The 21406-nt window shown below is 38.5% G+C and overlaps 1 protein-coding gene across 4 annotated transcripts in view; it reads left to right on the top strand.

Annotated features, from left to right (window-relative positions):
* MTUS1 (microtubule associated scaffold protein 1) overlaps positions 1 to 21406 on the top strand; it is a 95715-nt gene that overhangs the window by 58347 nt on the left and 15962 nt on the right. For 3 of the 4 annotated variants that reach the window (XM_089525310.1, XM_089525312.1, XM_089525313.1), the window contains 2 exons: positions 9353 to 9570; positions 19530 to 19596. In XM_089525310.1, coding sequence (XP_089381436.1) covers positions 9353 to 9570; positions 19530 to 19596 — 285 coding nt within the window. Of the gene's footprint in view, positions 1 to 9352; positions 9571 to 18311; positions 18546 to 19529; positions 19597 to 21406 lie in introns of those variants that run through there. The other variant, XM_089525314.1, reaches the window with a different exon arrangement.

The following is a 21406-nucleotide window of genomic DNA, read 5'->3' as shown; positions in this document are numbered from 1 at the left end:
GTGATTATAATGACTGAGAGTATCTTGAAAGACATCCTACATAAAAGTAGCAAAGGATTTGATTGGTTCAGGTGTGGCCACGTCAGACATCCAGTATACTGGTATTTTCTTGCCAAGACTTGCAATTAGGCTGAACACCAGGGACTGGAAGGATGTGCTCTACTATTATTACATGCCTTTATTCAGCTAATGAAAAAATTCATATTCTTTATTTCAACTAATGAAAGGACATCAAATTAAGCGATTGCCTATTCTGCCCATAAGTCCTACTTGCAAAACTTGGAAAGTGGGTCTAAAGACTTTCCAGTTCATGCTGATGGAGATCTTTGGAAGAATGAATGACAACGAGGAGGTGGTAAAAGCTGAACAAAAAGAGCTGAACAGCATGGTCGAATCCAGAAAAGGGAATGGAACAATTCTAGATTTATGGAAGATCCAGCAAGCAATTAAAGATGATTTTGCAGCAGAGATCAAATCCAGTCAGTTAGAAATAAAATGCATGCTTGAGGAGATGAAGAAAGCATGGATGGAAATGGAAATGAGACTAAACACCCATGGTGATTTGGTGACATTGATGAAGGAAGTGAGCCACCATCTGACTAATACTAAAGTTTCTCAGGCAATGGTGAAGAACCAGGAAATCCCTTCCCATTTGAATGGTGCTTCTGAAAATGATTGGGAACAAGCATTCTGTTTCTGGGATAAGAAAGCTGAAAGTTTTGACAAGTGCAAAGCAAACAGTTGGAGTGAGGGGAATGAAGAGAATTTGACTTTGGGTAAGAGAACTCAGTAGCCTTGTCTGATTGATATCACCACACATATCAATCAGCCATCAATAAAAGAAGAAAACATTTTCCCCTCTTTGAGGAAATAGCCTGCACTGAATTACTGTATATCAAACAATTAAGTAATCCTGGCTCTCAGATGGGCTTTTTCTTGGCTAGGAGAAGTGGTACTCTGCTTTTGAAAACCCAGAATATGCTTGAAATGGTATAGAGAAACATTTGGGCTGTCTAGATGTTTTGGACTACTACTGCCAGAAGTGCCACTAGTCGGGGATGATGTGAGTTGTAATCAAAATCATTGGGAGATATAATATTGAGTTAAACATTTAAGTTTTGTTCTGCATCCTTTGTTGGGTTAGGATAAAGGCCATTGCAGATTTCATAATGAGTTCTTATTTTAAGCCATGTTGAGCTGGTCTGATTGCTTGGGCATACACATTTGGTAACACGAGGACTAGGTTAAGCGTAACTCTCTGTTGTCAGTGGTTCTCAAAATGTGGGGTGGAAACCCCAGGGGGACATGAGAGTTGCTGAAGGGGGGCATAAGACCTGGAGGCCCTATCCCCCAGTATCTTGTCTCAAACTTTCTGTCCTGGAGGGAAAGAGAAAGGCAAGGATGATGCTTGGAGCCTCTGGCTGAGGGAGGCGGAGGAGAATGAATGTGTGAACAAAAATAGACATACTAAACAAGCAAAATGTTTTTATTTACATACTATGGCAAGAGGGGTGGGGCGCGATGTTTGCATGTCAATGTGAAGGGTGTCACAAGGATTAAAAGTTTGAGAACTGTTGGCCTAGAGATGATGTGAAGCTGTGTTTGAAATGCACTCTACTAAACAAAATGTTTATCTTCTTGAAATACTGTCAAATCTGATAAATTGCAAGTTGAGGAACCAGATCTTATTAAGGGAAAACATAAAGCAGTAGAACAGGCATCATGATGGTTTGTTTTGATCTTGGCTTTATGGTCTTGGTTGTCTGAGCAGATGTAATACTCCAGTCTGGAGCAGCTCTCTTGCAGTTGGCAAAGCCATTATCTTTAACCAGAGCCCAAGCATCTTGCAATGCTTCCAGGCAGAGGGCTGTTACTGTTTGTAATTAAATGCAGTGTGGAAATATTCCCTCATTTTCCTTAATAGATTTTCACTGGTAAGAAACAAAATGGAGGAATCAATGAGGAAATGGGGAAGCGATGTAAACTGAAGACAGTGCCATGGGGATCTCTCATAAATTTCAATGAATGAGGTAGTAGAATTGGACAGTAAAGACCTTATCTGGAAACACCTTTAATAACTGAGTAAACGGTCCTTAGGTTTTAAACAATGTTGGAGGAGACCGTGATTCCTAGATCAGCTTTCTATGCTCTCAAAACACAAACTCTTTAGGATAACTATGACTAATATGCCCTTTTTAAAACTCTGAAACATTGGCCTGTTCCAGACTGCCAAAATAAAGCTGCTTTGGGTCTCTTTGGAGGTATGCTATTTAAATGATGCATGGGTCCTAAGAGTCCGGAGGTTGCGCCAAAGCCACACTCCATTCCTAAACACTGGAGGGCAGCTTTGGTGCAGCTTTCGGATTCTTAGGTTGCATGCATCATTTAAACAGCATACCTCCAAAGAGACCCGAAGCAGCTTTATTTTGGCAGTCTGGAACAGGCCTTTGTTGAGTTTAGATGCAAGAGAAATTCAGAGTGTGTCAAATTTAGAAATGAGTGGGGTGAGGGTACCTAGTACTGTGGTCTTTTTGAATATAACCATCAAATGGTGATGGCCTCAGTGATGAGGAAGCTTAATGCTTTTATATTTCTTCATTGGATGCATGAAAGAATCAAATATATTCTCAGGTTGGTATTGTGACGTCATGGACTTGGATTTCGAAATGTTTGATTTACTGGCTGTATAATAAGAGTATGAGGCAAGGAGCTATTGGGAATGGAGAGTATGGAATGTTGGAGTGAATGCTTTGTTTCGGATGAAATGTTTAAGGAGATTTACATATGGCTAGTGAATGCAGGGCTGGGGAGTAGTGGTGATTTGCAGGTAACTCCTTGTCCTGCTCCAGAGTAAGGTATTTTTTCTTAATGTTAGTCCTATTCCTACTCCTGTAAAAACCTCTTACTCCTTTCCTCCTTACTCCTACTCCCCAGCCCTGGGGGAAAGCCTTGGTTGCTTTGCAAGGCTGGTGTGTGTATGTTTGCATGTACAAAATAATAACAGGAATAAGGAGTAACATATATTTTGTTACTCCTTATTCCTACTCCTGTAAAAACCTGTTACTCCTTTACTCTTTACTCCTACTCCCCAGCGCTGAATGACAGCTGTGAGTTCAGTCTCAGTGGTGAGTTAGCCGAGGGTTTGAGAAAAGTAGAGTTAGAAAAGTTTTGAGTTAAATTAAAGGTTTGAGGGTTGGATGCAGGGAAGAGAGTTTTGGTTGGGGGTTTGGTATGGCTGGTCTGGGTTAGTTTGAGAGGGGTGAGAAAGGTAATAAATGTTTAATCTGTTTTGATATGTTTAAATTCTGTAAATAAAAAATTTGCTTGGTGGCAGCATTAAATACAGAGTAGTGGAGGATAGAAGTTGCATAAATCCTCATAGATACCTTGAGGACATTTAGAAAGTCGCCAAAGTTGTTGTCATAGAGGTGGGGATTGGGAAAAGCCCCACAGTTTTGGTAATTGTAGTGAGCACTGTGGAAGTCTTAATAGTTGGTGGGTTAAAGAGTAAAAACCCCATGTTTGGCCACAGTGGTGGGATTGCCTGAGACTGAGTAATCTTCCTTGTGGCATTGGTTGGGTTGCCCAAGTGTAAACACCACATATGGTGAGATAAAGGTTGGACACCATACAACATTTGGTGACCACAGAAGGGGAGGATAAAAGGTGGAATCCTCATATAAAGGGAAAACTCACATATATCTTCTGATTACTTGATATCATGGTCATATTTGTTATTTCAAACATTTGGATGTACAATTTTAAAGTTGGGGTCAGGGTGGAGTAGAAGAAGATGCAGATCACTTAGAATCATAAATCTGCCACTCATTTATTTACCACTTAGGTTTTTGTTTTTGTTTTTGTTTTGTTTTTTGCAAACCAAAGCAGAATTCATATTTTAATATCTTTTTGAGCACTAGGCTTATCCACAGCCAGTACTATATTATGAAAATCATGGGCCCTAGGCCAGGTTGCTGAGACGTACTCTCTAATTTTTAAAGAAAATAATAATAGTGCTCTAGCATCATGTGATTTAAATTTTAGGCCCTAGGTCAGAGCCTTGTTCACTTGTTCAGTAACCATGACCAGAATAGCATGCACTCCTTCTCTAAGAAAAAATTAAGTGAAGAATAATCTGCAGACATTCTCACTTGTTTCACATCCTTTTTTTCAAATCAGCTGAATGGAGCCTATGGACCTCCAGCCATCTGAAGATCATAGTTTTAAAAAGATTGTTCTTCACTTTTTGGTCCTCATGGGATGAGACACACTCACTAAAAAGAACTAACCAATGCAGAAATGCATATTATAAATGAAACACATCCAATTGCCTTGGGGGCAGTTTCTTCTATGGTTAGTTTAGTATGCATTGGACTGCAACTTTGTACTAAAGCAAAAGAACATGCTTTTATTTGTTTTGGGGAGCCAAAAAACAACTAACAGGTCTCATAAACTTAAGTCTTTTAATCACAATTCATTGCATATTTATTATGTTAAATGTTTGCTGTTGAGTTTCTGTGTGAACATTGGGATTTTGGTACTGATCTCCCACGTAGCATGTGAACTGGTCCTAACATGAATTGAACTAGTAATGCAGATAACAGTTTATAACAGGTTATGTCTGTTAGAAATCTAATTTAATATTTTATTAGAAAAGAAAGAATAAAATAGTACATCTGTGTAGCAGTTTTTACTGAACCCTGCAGTTTATGGTTTGTGCAAGGGACACTGTCCCTAACTCCCAATCAACTTAAAATGGTGACTCACTTATGTTTCCAAAACATGGCATGTCTTGGAATCAAGTGTTACCATCTGTGCTGAAGAGCCATTAATAATATAAAGTAGGAAGTGTTAACAACATAGTGATAAAACCACAAGGAATGCAATAATGCAATTATGCAAGCTACAACTAGCGTTGCTACTGCTGTTGCTGAGACCTTGACACTCTTATCATGGGCTTGTTCACCTTCATATCCTCTAGCACAAGGGTTCCCAACCATTTTGACTCATGGAGCCCTTATTCCATGGCAGAGCCCCTAAGAGGCCCACCCTATGTCTTACTAGTTAATGGTGTTTAGGAGTATATATAAGAATACATTCTTATTCTTTACCATATATATACTCAGCTATATAAGTTGAGGGCAAGTTTTGGGGCAAAGAAGGAGAGAAAGTGTGTGTGCGTGTGTGTGTGCACGCGTGCATGCATGCTAGACTAGGCAAAGTGGGGAGGAAGGTGTGTGTGTGTTTGAGAGTGGATCAGCTGTTCCTCCCATAGAAATAAAAATTGCCCTGCACTCTCTTTGCTTCCAGCAGCCCATTTCCAGGCATGGAGGGAAAGTGGGGAGGAAGGTGTGCGCTTGTCATTGAATGAACTGCCATCATTGGCATTATCATATTGACCAGTATATAAATCGACCCAGGATTTTGGGGTCAATTTTGGGGCATAAATTTCTTAAATTATAGATGAGTATATACAGCAATTTTATTTATTTTCCTGCAGCAGCTGTATAGCACCTGAGAAGTGCACACAGAGCCCTAAGGACTCCTCGGAGCACAGGCTGGGAACCCCTGCTCTAGTGTTTCATGCTGTCATGTGTCATCTGTTCCTTTTGATAGTTCATAATGGGACTATCCTGATGTAATAGAAGGAGCAGGTGTAGTTTGCATTTTCAGTGGCAGGACAGTCACCTGACACTTAGTTTTGCCTTTTGAAAAATTATTTTGGCCATTGTGTCATAATTACAGCAGCCTTGAAAATAGTAAAAGCCTACAAAACTAAATTCAGTAAAACATGCAAGATTTCCATAAAATTTAGAAATAAGTTGTGCACTGTAAGACGTCTTACCTTTGATTACTTAATATATTCATGCATTCTTAATGGTCTTCCAGACAAGTTCTGTTATTTTCATATTAACCTTGTTTCATTAATACTTACCAACATTTGGAGATGGAGAGGAGGGAAGGGCTAAGTATTCTTACTTTTCTTCTAAGAAGCAAGTTTATTTTATAGTATACTTCAGTAACTCATCTTGGTTGTTTTCTTCATCTATATGCATTGACAAATGAGGCTGTTCTCTAGAAACTTCCGTTATTGTGTGCCTCCAAGTTGTTTTTTAAGGGGACTCAAAGACAAACCTATCATTGGATTTTCTAGGCTAGATTTCTTCAGAGGAGGTTGCCTTAGCCTTCCTCTGAGGCTGACAAAGTGTGACTTGTCCAAGGTCACCCACTAGGTTTCCATAGCTGAGCAGGGATTTGAACCCTGGTCTCCCAATGTCCATCACTCAAATCACTGACTACACCATGCTGACACTCCTATTTTTTTGTCCCTCCTATAATTTAAATTTAACCAGTTTAAAGCACCTCACCTACTTCTATTACACTCATCTATTTACCCCTTTGCACAGGCAATTATGCTAATCTTTTAAATCATAGTCAGAACACAAAACATTAAGCAGTTTTTGGAATTCACTAGCCACGCCATATTTTTTACTATCCATTTACCATACAGGATACGATCCAAATTTATGTAGTTGGGATGAGCAGTGTTCTTTTCATGTATCCGTGTGGATATACTCATTTAGTAGTGAAAATATTCCAAGTTCATACTAAATGTAATTGATGAAGTCAATATGAGTAGAAAGCTTGAAACAAAAAATCTTTTAAGATTGAGAAGCTCAGATCTTAAAGTAGTTCAAAGGTGCCTAAGATTAACCGCTTATAAAAGAGAGATATTCATTTGTAGTGATGGGCTTATTGGGTATCAGCCAGGTTAACACTGTCTAATCTTGAGCAATACAGAAGGAGAGATTTGACTCCTTTAATCTAACAAGACTCAACAGTGTATTGGTTTATAGACCCATCCAGTTGGTTCATATATTTTTCAATCTGAATTTTGTTTCTTCCTTTGTACTTTAGCCTAGGAAATGGCAGCTGGGAAGAAACAAACTTCAGGGGCCAGGGAAATGTTTGCATGGACTAGAAATGTCCTGTAAATGGTACACTTCTTACTCTCATTATATACTTCAATAGGTCTAGGTTGAAAGCCTTAAAGCTATTTGTATGAGTCTTTATAATAGATTGGCACAGTGTGGCCCATGAGTTGTGTGCAGCCTGCCAATATATTTTAACACACCCTCTAATATTTCACGTATGATAACTGGAATGTGTGTGGCCAAGCAAGAGCAAAGTGCGTTGAAGATGGCAAAACATTTTAATGAGGAAGAACACACAAGCTAGGAGAGACTGTAGCAGTTTGCTTTGCCTAAGCGTACTGGGAAGGGCAAAATTTTGCCCCTCTTCTTCCCTCACTGAGGTGCAAACTATTTTTCACTTTGAACTCATGTTACAGTAGTAGAAATAAGTTGTGGGCCAAGGGGGGAAATGGAAAAATGAGAAAGAAACTCGGAAATTTAAAAGCAGCCAAGTGGGACAAGAGGGGATTAAAAAGACTATACCTGCCAAACTAGGATAGTTGGAGGGTATGTTTTTGTGTCTCTCCCCCAGGAAAGCAGGAGACCAAAAGAACCCCTGAACAGGATAAAATGGTCAACTGCACTAGTGGGATATTGTTTGCTAATGTATCAGCCCAATTGATGTGCGGTCAGAAGTACAGAAATGACAGTCTGGAATAAGCCTCCTCAGGGTCCAGTAGGGTGGGCAATGTGGCCCCGACTTGACTATTACTCACTCCTGCTCTAAATTGTACTTTTAAAGTGTTTGTCTTTGGTGCTATATAAATCCACATGCTCAAACAAACTTTATGCGTTGTCCAGTGGAACCAAACCTAAAGCCACAGTCAAGTTCTGGAATCGCTCCATCCACTTAGTTAGGGATTGTTCTAAACAAACACTTTTGGTTTCTGTAATTTTTGTTATAGAATGCACATTTATAAACTAGTTTTGGCCAAACATGATAGCTAGGCTTAAATTACAAGTTTATCAGTTAGAACCAACCTTGAATATTTTCATTCAAGTTTACGTCTGACTGATAAACTTTATTTGAGGGGTGGGACAGAGGTCTGATTATTTTGGTCCATTTTCTATGGGGCATAGTATGAAACAAATTTTAAGGATTGTAGATGCTACCAGTCCAACATAGGTTTCATTCAATCAAAAAGTGAGGTCTTCAGCAACAACAACCTGGCCAAGGCCCACTAAATTTTCAAATTGGTTATTTTTCCATTATTTGTGATAACAAGGTTCTTCTTTGCATCCATCATGTTTCCTCTTGACATCCCTCTAATTTAAAATGCTTTAATCTATATATTTATATACAGAGAGGTCTGTACTGTATTCCATACCTAACCCTAGATTATTATTTTTAAAAAATCGTTGGTTTGAGGATTGTTCTGGTCCCTTTGTAGAATGAAGGTACTGTACAACAAATTGAAACTAATATAAAAACAAACAATTCTGCAACTGTAACGTCGTCTTTATGTATGTGATGCCAGGCAATATTTTCTCACCTTTTATGTAAGACACCTACCAAAAATACAAGACACGCTGTGTGGCTGCATTTGCTGAGATTGCTTTTTTAGAATCCATCCTTGGCAGAAGAGATCCAGATAAAGTTTAATAAATCTCTTACATCTGAAAGATCTGTATCTTTGATGTTAATGACTAATTTTTTTACAATCATCAATGAACTGTAATCAAAATTCCATGAAAGTTTTTATAATGCTGCAATTATAAGGAAGCCCTCTGTTTTTAAAAGCTATTATGTAATAGTGTTGGGAAAACACTGGATTGAAGACAAACCTAACTCAGTTTGTATTTTCCAGTGCACATGTAAGAAATTCAAAGCAACAGAAAGTGGAAGGCAATACTTGTTTGGAAGCACTTTTTTTTTACACACACACACACACACACCCCACACACACATTAGCTATGCTTACTAGGGTTATTAAGGCCCAAAAACATATGGAGAATTGCATGTTTACTACCCTTGACTCTCAGGTAAAGATACCGAAGTAGAAACAATGGTGGGAATCCTTTTGGTTAATCCCAAATAAAGTAGACTCACTGAAACAGTTGCTGAATGGTGAGTCAAAACATCCCACTGATTCTATGGGTTCACCCTAGTCAGGACATAGGATTTAGGCCAATGTATGAAATCAGCATGTCATTAGGTCAAACACTGCTGAGCTGCAGTATTAATTGGAAAGGAAGTAATGGAAGAGTTTACTGAAAATCTACAAAACACACATAATGAAACATTATAGTTTTGAAATATGTGATAACTATTTTCCTTGTTGCAGCTGTCAAAACACAGTTTTGACAGTTGATGATTTGATCTGTTATGTTTATTTGTTTTGTGATATTCAATGTTATTTTTGTCCCCTTTTTTGCAGTTGACAAGGGTAAGCAGAAGACTCCTAAAAACTCATGCATACAGACCCGGATTTCTGCTGAAGTGCATTCCACAGAAACGAAAACACATGAGCTGACACAATACAAAAGAAAATGTGAAAACCAAAGTGGAATTATCCAACAACTGAAAAAATGCTTGGGAAGCAGTAATCAGAAGTTTGAAGCATTAGCTCTTGTGATCCAACACTTACAGTCTGAGGTAAATTTTCTGGAACTCTAAATGTGTTTTTAATTGGTGATAATTTGCTTTCTTCTTACTCACTTACGTAAAACCTTCCTTAATCTCTTTTTAAAATATTTATGGGTAGTAGTACAAGGTTAGAAACCTAGGGTTTAACTACTATAACTATAACAGAAGTCTACTCTCTTTGAATGTTTAAATGTCGACTTCTCCATTGCCCTTGCTGTGTGTAGGCATGATTGTCCAAACTGGGATAATCTCAAGATATTCTCAGTTGGGATATCTGTTAATTGAAATTGGGCTTTTGATGACTCCTAATTATTCAAAATATTAAAGAATAAATGTTTACAGTCGGGAAAGCTTCTGTGTTCCACTAATAATAGGCTCTCCTGTTTTGTGCCTTTGTTTCTGTGTCCCATCTGGGGACAGAAAAGGAATTGGAAACATGTCACACCTATCTCTCTCTTTGAATAAGTGTTTGGGGTTGAGTAGCAAGGAAGTGTCTTAGCGGCTAAGATGTTGACTGACGATCACAGAGTCAGCAGATTGGCAGTTCGAGTGCCACGTGATGGAGTGAGCTCCCGTCACTAGTCCCATCTTCTGCCAATCTAGATGTTCAAAAGCATGTAAAAGTGCAAGTAGATACATAGGTACCATTTCAGTGGGAAGGTAACAGTGCTCCATGCAGTCATGCTGGCCACGTGACCATGGCATTGTCTTTGACAGCTCTGGCTCCCTCTGCTTAGTAACAGAGAACAGTTGGACACGACTTGATAATCTTGTCAAAGGGGAAACTTTTACCTTCAGTAATGAAATAATGTCTGACTACCTCCATATACAGTCCTTAGGTAGGTTTTTATCACTGTAAACACTTCTGTGGCATTGAGGGCATGGGATATTTCAAAATGCAGTTAACCAGTCTGGTCATTTGTACATTCAATGTGGTTGTTTTTCTAAAAAGTGCATACTTTGGTTATCTTTTTCTGGTAATATTTGTATCAGATATAATGAGAATGCTTTTGATTTTAAAGCAAAAACCAGCCTTACCATTTCTTGCAAGTTGAGGCACCTGATGCCAAAGCTGTTCATGGTACACAGAATTTGATATCTGGTGTTTTATCAATGTTCATTAAAGGAAAATAGAAGTTTTGGGACAAAACTCTATTTGCAAGGTTGTCCTTTCAGCTCAGCAGCACTTCATTCAAATTTATAATTCCTGTAGAATTCATACTATTGGCTAACTTACTGATAAAACTGGAAGCTGCATTACCCAAAGCTAGAGGTCAGTAGAACCAAAACACATACTGTAACTCTGAGTACCTAACCCACTTTCAAGTTTTTGAAATAATATTATAAATGCTATTCTCCTCTATACCAATATAGCAGTAAAGTCAAAACACAGTACCAAGTTAATGAGGCATTAAATGCAGTAACCTGAAAGGTTTTTAAAAGAGAATATAAAACCAATATACATTTTAAAAAGTTTTAAAAGTATTGTCTGAATTGGAAGATTAGTGCCTTCTCAGATAGACTGACATATACAACACATATCAGGTACTTTAAATGTTAATTGTCCTTAATTGTCATTAGTGGTGTGAAGTGACGTTAAATAAAATCCTAAGGACACAGTTTAATGTTTTCTGTTTGTTAGAACTGAGCCTCAGTGTGATAGCAGAGGACCTTTATTGAAATTACTGATGAAGCATAGCTTTTTGATTAGTTCAACTTTTTTGTAAAAACAACTTTCATGGGACTAGAGAGATCTTGTAGCACCTTTGAGACTAACTGAAAGAAAGAAATTGGCAGCATGAGCTTTCGTAGACTTCAGTCTACTTTCTCAGATACATTTGGAAGTAGACTGAAGTCTACGAAAGCTCATGCTGCCAATTTCTCTCTTTCAGTTAGTCTCAAAGGTGCTACAAGATCTCTCTACGTACTGATTCTACAGACTAACTCGGCTATATCTTTAAATTCTGCTGAGACTATTTGTGTTTATAATTGCACAAATTAGTAAGTCCATCAGTATCAAAGGGAAATCTTTAAGTATAAGTCAATCTTTTTTCTGTAAACATTTGCCAGAAATACTTTTTTTAAAAGGCACATTGAGCATAGTTGTGTGAAAGGAATAGTTGTTGGATCTTCTGTTTCTATTTCAAAAAGCAGTGAAGTCATAATCCTATACTAGTGACATCTTTGTTGTTATAGTAACTATTGATATCACAGCCTTTGTCTATTTCTTTGCCTTGATCTTGGGAAAGATTGAGGTGAGCTCATAGTTTCTTAAATGCAGGCTTTTAATTAAGACATGACTGGAAAAAATGTCCACATGCTTTCTCCTTGAAATAACATGACAGCTTTTCTCCCCAGTTGAAATGTAGAGAATATGGGCTACCTTTTCTCTTCAAAATAAATACATCAGATCTCTTAAATACAATATTAAATGCCCATAAATTTATTGGGCTATTGTTGGACTTCATCTTCTCTCTTTCACCAACATTTTATTACCACTCATGGGTTGCAAACTGGTAAAACTCTTTTATGCCTTTGTTGGATTTGATGGAATGGCACATCTGATTTTAATGTCCAGCTACAGGAAAGAAGTGGTAAGTCTTTTGCTATGAATCCATTTCAATTTTAAAACAAAAAATTGGAATCATAATTCTAAAGTTTAGAAACAAGACCAAGCAATTTTTGCATCTGAAAGCATGCCTTACTTCTCTTTATGTTTTCCACTAATTTTTAATGTTATTGTGGAAAACAACAGTAAACAATTCTTTTATTTCCATGCATGGAAAGACCCTATTTCCATTCTGAAACCCCCACAGATTGAATTAATTAAATTAATTAAATCCTAGTTTTTCTCTGAGAATCACTATTTAAAACTAAAGCTAGTTGCTTATTAAATATATATATCAAAATATCATAGTGTACCATAAATGTAGACTTAATAACATTCAGCTTCTACTGAAAACACAGGCCCACAGTTTGAGAGCACTCCTAGATTCAGCGCTGAGTTTCTTGGCAGTGACCAGGCGTGCTTTTGCACAGTCAGCTAGTGTGCCAACCTCACCCGTTCCTGGAGAAGTTGGATATGGCCACGGTGGTACATGCGTTGGTTACATCTTGTTTAGATTACTATAATGAGCTCTACATGGGTCTGCCTTTGAAAAGTGCTCAGAAACTTCAGTTGCTCCAAACAGCTGCAGCCAGGTTGTTAACTGGGACTGGCTACAGGGAGCACACACACAACGCCCTTGTTGCAACAGCTGCACTTGCTACTGGTCCGTTTCTGGGCACAATTCAAAGTGCTGGTTTTGACCTATAAAGCCCCATACAGCTATGGTCCAGGTTATTTGAAGGAATGTATCTCCAAGTATGAGCCCATTAGGGGTTTTAAAGATCATTTGGACATACCCTCCTCTCTTTCCCACCACCTTCTCGGGCTTGTTTGGTTCAAACAAGTGAGAGGGGGGCCTTCTTATTGGCTGCTCCCAGATTTTGGAACTCCCTCCCCAGAGAGGCCAGGATGGCTCTGTCATCTTTCTGGTGACAAGTTAAAATATTTTTGTGCCACTAGGCTTTTACAGACAGTAGAGGTTGGGCTCTTAATGATGTGCGATGTTGGTTTTGGAGTTTTTAAAGGGTCTGTATATGGTTTTGTATTTTTAATTGCTTTAATAGGTACTGATTTTAAGCACCTTTATCTTATTAATTGTATTTTATTCTTTTAATGAGTGATATGTTTTAATACTATACTAGTATAATTCTATTTTGATGCTTACTTTTGTATGTTTTAATTGTATTGTTCTTTGTTTCTCTGTCCTGCTGTTTACTTCCTGAGCATAGTAGTGGTAGGCAAAACGTCACCTTTTTAAATTTTTCATGTTTTATATAAATACTTGGTTTGTATTTATGATGGGGGTAAGGAATCATATTTTAGTAAGATGTCTGTAGGGAACTATATCAGGCATTGTGCATCAAGGAAAAATAGTGGGTAGGAAGAGGTGAACATTGGCTGGACTAATGCAGCCTTTTGCTACTTGGCATCTTCCAGCAGTATTGGATGTCCCAATTTTGGGGTAAAAGTGGGATGATGATGATGATGATGATGATGATGATGATGATGATGATATAGAAAATCATATTAATTGCAGTCATCACCATTTGAACAACTAGTTATTGGCTGGCGACTGGGAAATCTATTTTTAAAATAGCATTATACAGGTAGAACACTATATTTATAATACAATTGAAGATGGAGAGAGAAGAGTGAGAAAGCTGAAGAGGTGTATTGTTTCAAACAAACATAGGCCTGTTACAGACAGGCCAAAATAAAGCTGCTTCAAGTCACTTTGAAGGTATGGTATTTCAATGATGCATGAGTCCTAAGAGTCCTAAAGCCACACCAAAGCTGTACTCCAGTCCTTAGGACTGGAGCGTGGCTTTAGTGCAGCTTTTTGACTCCTAGGACTCATGCATCATTGAAATACCATACCTCAAAGTGACTCGAAGCAGCTTTATTTTGGCCTGTCTGTAACAGGCCATAGTGGGATATTCATAGAGGCAATGCACCTTATCTTTATGCAGAAAGTTTGTTGCTGTAACTCTCTTTGACTTACAACAGAGCAGCAGTATGCTGTTAGTACTAGGATCCATCTGTTTAGCAGTAATCCTAGTTTACTCCTGTTGTCACAATCAAGATGATACGTTTTGTGAGCGTTTTTCACCCCTTTCCAAATTAATGCAGAACTATTTGCAAAGGAACAGTTGTCTGAAGGATGAAGTCGCAAACTACATGGCTTCTCATTGGATACACGATTTCCACATTAGTGTGCTGTACAACATAATGCAAGGGAGTTCCAGCTTTGTCATCCCTCAACAGAGTTCCCACCCTCTTCCTAGAAACAAGAACCAATTCTTTCTCTTGACCAGTAGCAACAGATAAGAAGAACATGGAGCAGAGTTAATAAAAATCCACAAGAGACTGAAGAGTAAGTTTTTCTGCAAATAAAAATATGCACCACCCACAATGGTCATTCTCACAGCTTGAAAAAGACCCTCACAAAATTTAGTGTCATAGAATCATAGAGTTGGAACAGACCACAAGGGCCATCCAGTCCTACCCCCTGCCATGCAGGAAATCTAAATCAAAGCATCCCCAACAGATAACTGATTCTACTCCATATCTCCCATGTAACAAGAAACAGTAATGTTTTCCTATGATGTCGTGACAGAATGTGAATTGAAGCATCTGTTGATCTGATGTATTAGTAAATGTTTTGATTTTCTGGAACTTGCTGATTTTGCATTCTTGGAAATTAATTCTTGCATTCATGCATGAGAAGTCTCCTGCTTTATCATATGGTGGCACACTGTTTTTATCAAGCTTGATTTTAATAGCTTTTAAAAATGGAAAAAGAAAATAATATTTGAGTGCAAGATGGACGAACAAAATGGGATGGGGAGAGCAGCCAAGGCTGAGTACTAGTGACATGTCAAAAACCACATAGTGAGGGTACAGACTATGATTCAGCGTTGGAGAACATTCCTTGTAACCCTACAGTTCCAAGTTCAGTCCCTAGCAGCTTCAGATAGGTCCTAAAACTTACAACACCAGAGAACCATCAGCATTGACATTCCTAGGCTAGAAGGACAAAAAATCTGATTTAGCATAAAGCTGTCTCCTTGGCAGGTTACAGACCGCCATAAGGGACGTCCTTAGGACATCCCATTTTGAAAAAGGGGTATCTCTTCCAGACGCCCCTAACCCTATCACGGACAGAGTCCGTGACAAATGGCAGCGGCCGTTCCACACAGCCGCCGCCATATTGACATAGCGGACGCTGTGCGTCTGCACGTCGCACCCCAGAAGTGATGCCGCAAGTGCGCGACTAGCACCTCACGGCATCTTTTCCGGGGCCCAGAAAGGAGCGTGATTTCTGTGCTCCTTCCTCGGAGCATCCGGGAGCCGTGCGGTTTAAAGTCTGTGGTTCCCGGACACTGCAAGCGGAGGCGGAGCCAGACCGCCGCTTCTCAGCGGTATGTAAACCGCCCTTGTTTCTGAGGCAATAAAATCTAAGATGAAATTCAGTTCAGAGAATTCCTGAATCCACCAGTTGGCCATTTTCTACACCACATCTGATAAATAACTTTCTGCTATGGAAGAGAATTAATTGCAGGAATCAAGTGCTTATTGAATTCTGGTTCACATTTAGTCCCTAAGCTGTTTTCTTTTTTAATTAAGTGAAAGAGTTGTTAGATGGTGCTACTCAGATAACACTTGTGTCGGTGAAAAAAACCACTTCTTTTTTCCCCTGTGTGCAACCAAATCCAGCAAGTATGCTACTGAAGTAGGGGCTTAGCTTGCTGGACTTTGATTCCACACAAAAAGAGACTTTAGCTCACCTGTAAGTCATGGTGTTAGATCCATAGAAAGGTTATTCTTTATTAAGCCCCATGTATGTCATATCTAGATAAGATTATGCCATTTTGTCCATGATCCAGAGTTCTGCAGAAGTAACTGCGGAATGCAGTGGCTTTGTTGCACTCCTTTCTTGCATCACTGTCATGTATCCCTGTTTTCATCTAACAAGTGTTTCCTGCATATGCTGAGTGTTTCCTGATTTTGACTGCTTACATAACTCTGGAAATTGCCTTTATTATTGAATTTTTTAAGCCAGTTTTGTTTTCTGTAGCTCAAGCTTGTAATACGAACGATGGCTCATTGTAAGATAGCTACCTTAAAGTTTATGTATCCAACGTAGCCATCTGAACAGTAGGCCATTCATTTTAAGAGTAATGGGTTCTTACTTATCTAGAAGGTGGATTCCCTACTCTATTGCCCTCAGATCTCTTAAGAACAATGTCTCAGCTGTTGCTATTACCCAGGGGTTGAAGGAGTGGCTAGCCACTAATCGGGTTATCAGATAAGTGGATTTTTCTTATTGTGAGTTTTGAACCAATTTGTAGTTGGAGTGAATGTCTTGAAAGTCACCAGTGTATTTTCAAGGTGGGGCTTTCTCTCTTGTCTGTCTGCATGTACTTACCATAGTTCCTTGTATATATGCTCCTCATAAATTACTTATAGACTTAATAATAAGAATCATAGACAGTTGGACCTCTGAATCCACGGATTCATTATCCACAGATTCAACTATCCATGGCTTGAAATATGGATCTAGATAGATGATAGATTCCAGAACAGCAAATCTTGATTATAATGGACATCATTTTATTTACATTGTATTTAATGAGACTTGAGTATCCACGGTTTTTGGTATCCATGGGCGGTTTTGGAACCAAACCCCAGGGGATACCAAAGTCCCACTGTATTTAGAATACACACACACATTATAAATGTGTGTGTGTGTGTGTGTGTGTGTGTGTGTGTGTATGCACACACGCACACACACACACACACACACACACACACACATAAATGGCTGTACTGATCTTTCCATGTACATCCTAAACACCTCTAAATATACATTAATATTTCTGCCTTAATATTCACCGCACACTGAGGCAAAATATATCCCCAAACTGAGGCAAAATATTGACTTGTCCAAAGTCACCCTGTCCAACTTATACCCAAACAAAGATTTGGCTCCTGAACTGACTACAAGATCTTAGGAATTTTGCCCTATGAATATGCATTCTAAAATGTAAATACAATTGGACTTCCATTTCCACAGGGAATTCATTCTGGACATACACACCCCATAGTTAAAAAAGGACCCCTAATGGTGACGCAACATGTGTGCGCCTCTAGCACAGCTCCATGGCCATTGGGAACAACAGGGCTTGCCATCAGATCTGTGGATGGCAAGCCAGTGGATACAGAGGTCCAACTGTAATCAAAACAGTAGTAATAGTAGTAATAGTAAGTAATACTGTAATAATAATGTAAGTAGTAGTAGTAAAAACAAGAACAACTATTACTACAGGCTAGAGGGGAAAGAAATCCAAAACTATCAGTGGAGTGCATTTAAAACACAGCGAGCAAACTTTTAAGTTTCTGAGAACTCTTCAGTCTGGAGGTGCACAAAAATGAAAACCGTATTCAGAAACAATCCAAAAATATGAATTAATGCAAATTGATTCTGTAAAGCTGTTATTTTGCATTTTAGCCTTTTGGTATGGACTCATGGCATATGCTTGGGCCAGTTAGTAATTGCCTAGACTAGAGTAGGAGAATAATAATGACAGTGTACTTGGGAGGGCAACTACAAAACTGGTGCTAAAATATTCATGTAGACATAGGTTCATTTATTCATATCTCTTGATCCAGTAGTCATAGCCCTCTGCCATATTGTGATTTTAATCTTCTTGGAGAGAGGATTTGTCTCTTCTCCCAGTTATCATGTAAAGCCCTGCATACATACTTGGATGGAACTGTATAACAAATAATATAGTAATATGGTCAGGGTCTCTTCCCATTCTCTCCTCCTTTCAAGTCATATCACGTTTTCTTCTCATTTATAAATTAAGAGTGAAAGCCTAGAATCATTAATTCAGAAAAGCTAAAAATAAGATCCATTATCTGTAGAGATGGTCAGGATGTTTTCTCTGCCTGCTCCCCCTCCGCTGCCCTACTGTATGAGCTGATATTTGAGTAAGTGGCAATCGATCTTCGTAATGTCTGGTTCTCATTTTTCAAAAACGAAAGGGCTGTGGCTTTAAGTAATCGCTGGCTGCTTGTGCCAAGTGCAGAAGCTGCAGTGTCTGCTTCTGTGTTGGGGAGAGACCAGTAGAAGAAGTACGGTAACTCTGCACAGCAGGATGAAGTAGGGCCGAAGGAGGCAGTGCCCAATGGAGTACTACTTAGTAGCCAGTTAAATGTGGCCTGACCAGTTTGGTTTGTGGCAGTGCCTGCCACCTGTACACTCCTGCTGTGTGTATGCAGGGGGCAGAAGAAAAGCTGGGGCAGAAGCTGTACAATGGGCTGCACAAGCAGCAAAATGTGCCTGTATTCTCAGTGTGCTGCAAAAAAGGTAATTAGTATTTGCTCGGTAGTGCTCTTTTGGAATAATGTCAAGGAGTTTTAAGCAGTGGCTTGCTGCAAGCAAGGTGAAAAACGGTCCCAGCAGCAAGGGACTAGGTGGAAGCCTGGGTCTTGTGATCTCTGCAATGTGAATCTGTCCTCAGCAGTGGCTGCTTCTTGGAGGGAAAGGATGTATTGAAATACTAGCAGATGATAGATTTATGTGGGTGCTGCTTGATTCTCATTAATTTAAACCCTTTAGTCAGCTGTCTACAATATGTTTGATACTGCATTTGGTAGAGTGGAAAGAAAAACCTATACTTCTCTCCTCTTTTGTGGCATGTAAACTGCAGGCTGGTTTCATGCTGACAGCAAATGTTATCACACACACACACGGGGGGGGGGGGGTGAGAAAGTGTGTTTGTAAACTTGGTGTTTTGTCTGAAATGTTGACCCATTGAGGAACTTGTTCCTTCAGCGAAAAAAATTAAATTTTGCAGCGGGGTCCATAAAATTCTATAGAAGATGAAGCATTCACTCTTAAAAGCCCGTGTTTATCTTTGTTACAAAGTACATTCCACGTAATGTTTATCTTTGCGCTGTGTTCTCAAAAGTTATGGGTAGGAAGCATGCGCGATAGAACCTAGAAAGTTTGTTGAATACTAGTTAAACACTGCATATTTATTCCTTAGAGTGTCCTGTATTTTACTTGTAAACTAAGATTCTGTTAACTTCACATTAAAGAATTTTTTTTATTAACTTTATGCAACCAGTTTTAGGGATCTTATTTAAACATATCTTCTCCTGTGTTGCTTCCTGAAGTCAGGGCCATCTGTGTTTTTCTAATGTTGTCCTCGGTGATTCATATCTTGGCTTCTCTTTCCTGTCTCTTGTCTTTCAGCAGATAACCTGCAAGTTAATTATTGGAAAGGGACATGTTATCTGCTTGAAATGTTCATTAAGGTTGTGTGTCTTTGTGTTGTTTTTTCCACAGAGGGATGAAGTGCTAAAACAACATAAAGAGTTATCCCTAGAACTTCTCAATCTTCGTGGAGAGTTGGGTAAGAGCATGCTAGCTTCTGTTGTCCTTCATTTAAAAAACAAAATAAAATAAATGTACCATCAAAGCTGACTTGAGAGACATAGGTCATAGTACAGAACCAGCACAATCGAATTCCCTGACTGCATTCTGTTCAAACACTTCTGTTCTATATTTCTCTGGAGTCTTGACTGTGTGACCCTGGGTTTATTTCTGTTCCTGGCACACACTTGACTAAGCTTTCCAGAGCCTTCTCTGGAAAAATGCTTCTGATGCTCAAAACATTCACTTTCTGGTTGTTGGGGGAGGGTGCCTCTTCACTTGTTAAGCATTTGCTCCTGTTTGTTTAAATGGTTTTACAGACATTTATTTCACATTTTATCGGTAAGTGAAACAGCTGTAATATATACTGTGTTTTACTCATCACAATATGTCACCCTGCAACTTCAGAGACAATAGACATAAAATGATTGAGAGAAAGAGAAAAGTCACTGACAGTAAACAGGTTAAATGCCTCAGGGCAACATACTAGATTAATGCTTAAAATGGTCTAAATGGAGAAAAGGCTAACATTTGCAGAATGGAAGTTTGCCTCTTAAGTGGGGCAGTAGAATGCTTAATTTTAAATAAAAAATAATAATTTTTATAAAATGGTTAAGAGAGCAAAGTATTTACTAGTCTACATTTTTCCACAACTCATTGGGTGGCTTTCAGACAAGCTTCTGACCATTAGCTTCCCCCTTCTTCTGTAACATGGAGATAAGATTGGCCTACCTTACAGTTCTGTAGGAAGAATGAGTGAGATCAGATAATGTATTTGACATTACTGGAGCAGTATATTATATACATTGATCAAATCTGAACCTGTAAAACGTAATTGAAATGCACACTTCATTTTCATTTCTGGTATGCTCAAGCTTTTTTTTTAAAAAGAGAATAATTAACTATCATGTTATTAAAGTAGGGCACTTTTCTGTCTAGTAGCTTTGCTAGAGTTCTTTGTGTTTGTTGTGTTTATCTGTTTATCACACTACACTGTTATAGTGCTATCATTCCACTTTAACTGCTATGACTGTCTCTTGTGGAATTCTGGGGTTTGTAGTTAGAGAGCCTAAGAGCTCTCTGTCTGAAAATGCTACATGCCTCTCCCTAAACTGCAAATCCCAGGATTCCACAGGAGGCAGCCTTAGCAGTTAAAGTGAAATAGAAGAGCAATAACAGTGTAGTGTTATAGCCTTGTTATAACTTCAGTAACATGTGACCATAATAGACTAATAACTACATTCTTAATTGTCATCTCATAGTTTACAAAGAGTGTATCTATTAAAAACTTAGAGTAGGTTAGATAAAGGGCCTTTTCCTGATTTGGTCCATAAATACGTTAATCTTCAAGTATAAACCACATGAATATTTAATAAGGTTAATAAAGAATTAAATTATGTATTTCCTCTCTTTTATTATTCTACTTATTCCCCACAAATTAAATGTTCATCTCCACTTTTAGGAGAGCTGATCTCAGCTTGGTAATAATGTGAAATAGCAGAAAAAATAAATTTTTAAAGTAATCTGAAAGGTAATGTGTTCCCAGGGATATCATAGGTCACTATATCACCCTCTTGTAATATCCACTTTATTGAAAGGATAGGGTAAAAAGAATTGCTGAATTATCAGTCTGTATAATATTAAGGCCTTCAAAGGATCACAGATAGCATTGGTGAAAAATTGTGTTAGGCTATTTTTGAGTTTAGTAGTTTTAGGATACCAGGCGCTGTAGGCTATATTTCAGAGGAAGGAACCGGCAAAACCAGCTCTGAGTATTCTTTCTCTAAGGA

Source organism: Sceloporus occidentalis, unplaced genomic scaffold (genome assembly GCF_023333645.1).
Source record: "Sceloporus occidentalis isolate IW3139 unplaced genomic scaffold, rSceOcc1.0.p SCAF_5, whole genome shotgun sequence".
NCBI classification, from domain to species: Eukaryota; Metazoa; Chordata; class Lepidosauria; order Squamata; family Phrynosomatidae; genus Sceloporus; species Sceloporus occidentalis.
This window is presented reverse-complemented; position numbering and strand designations above follow the sequence as displayed.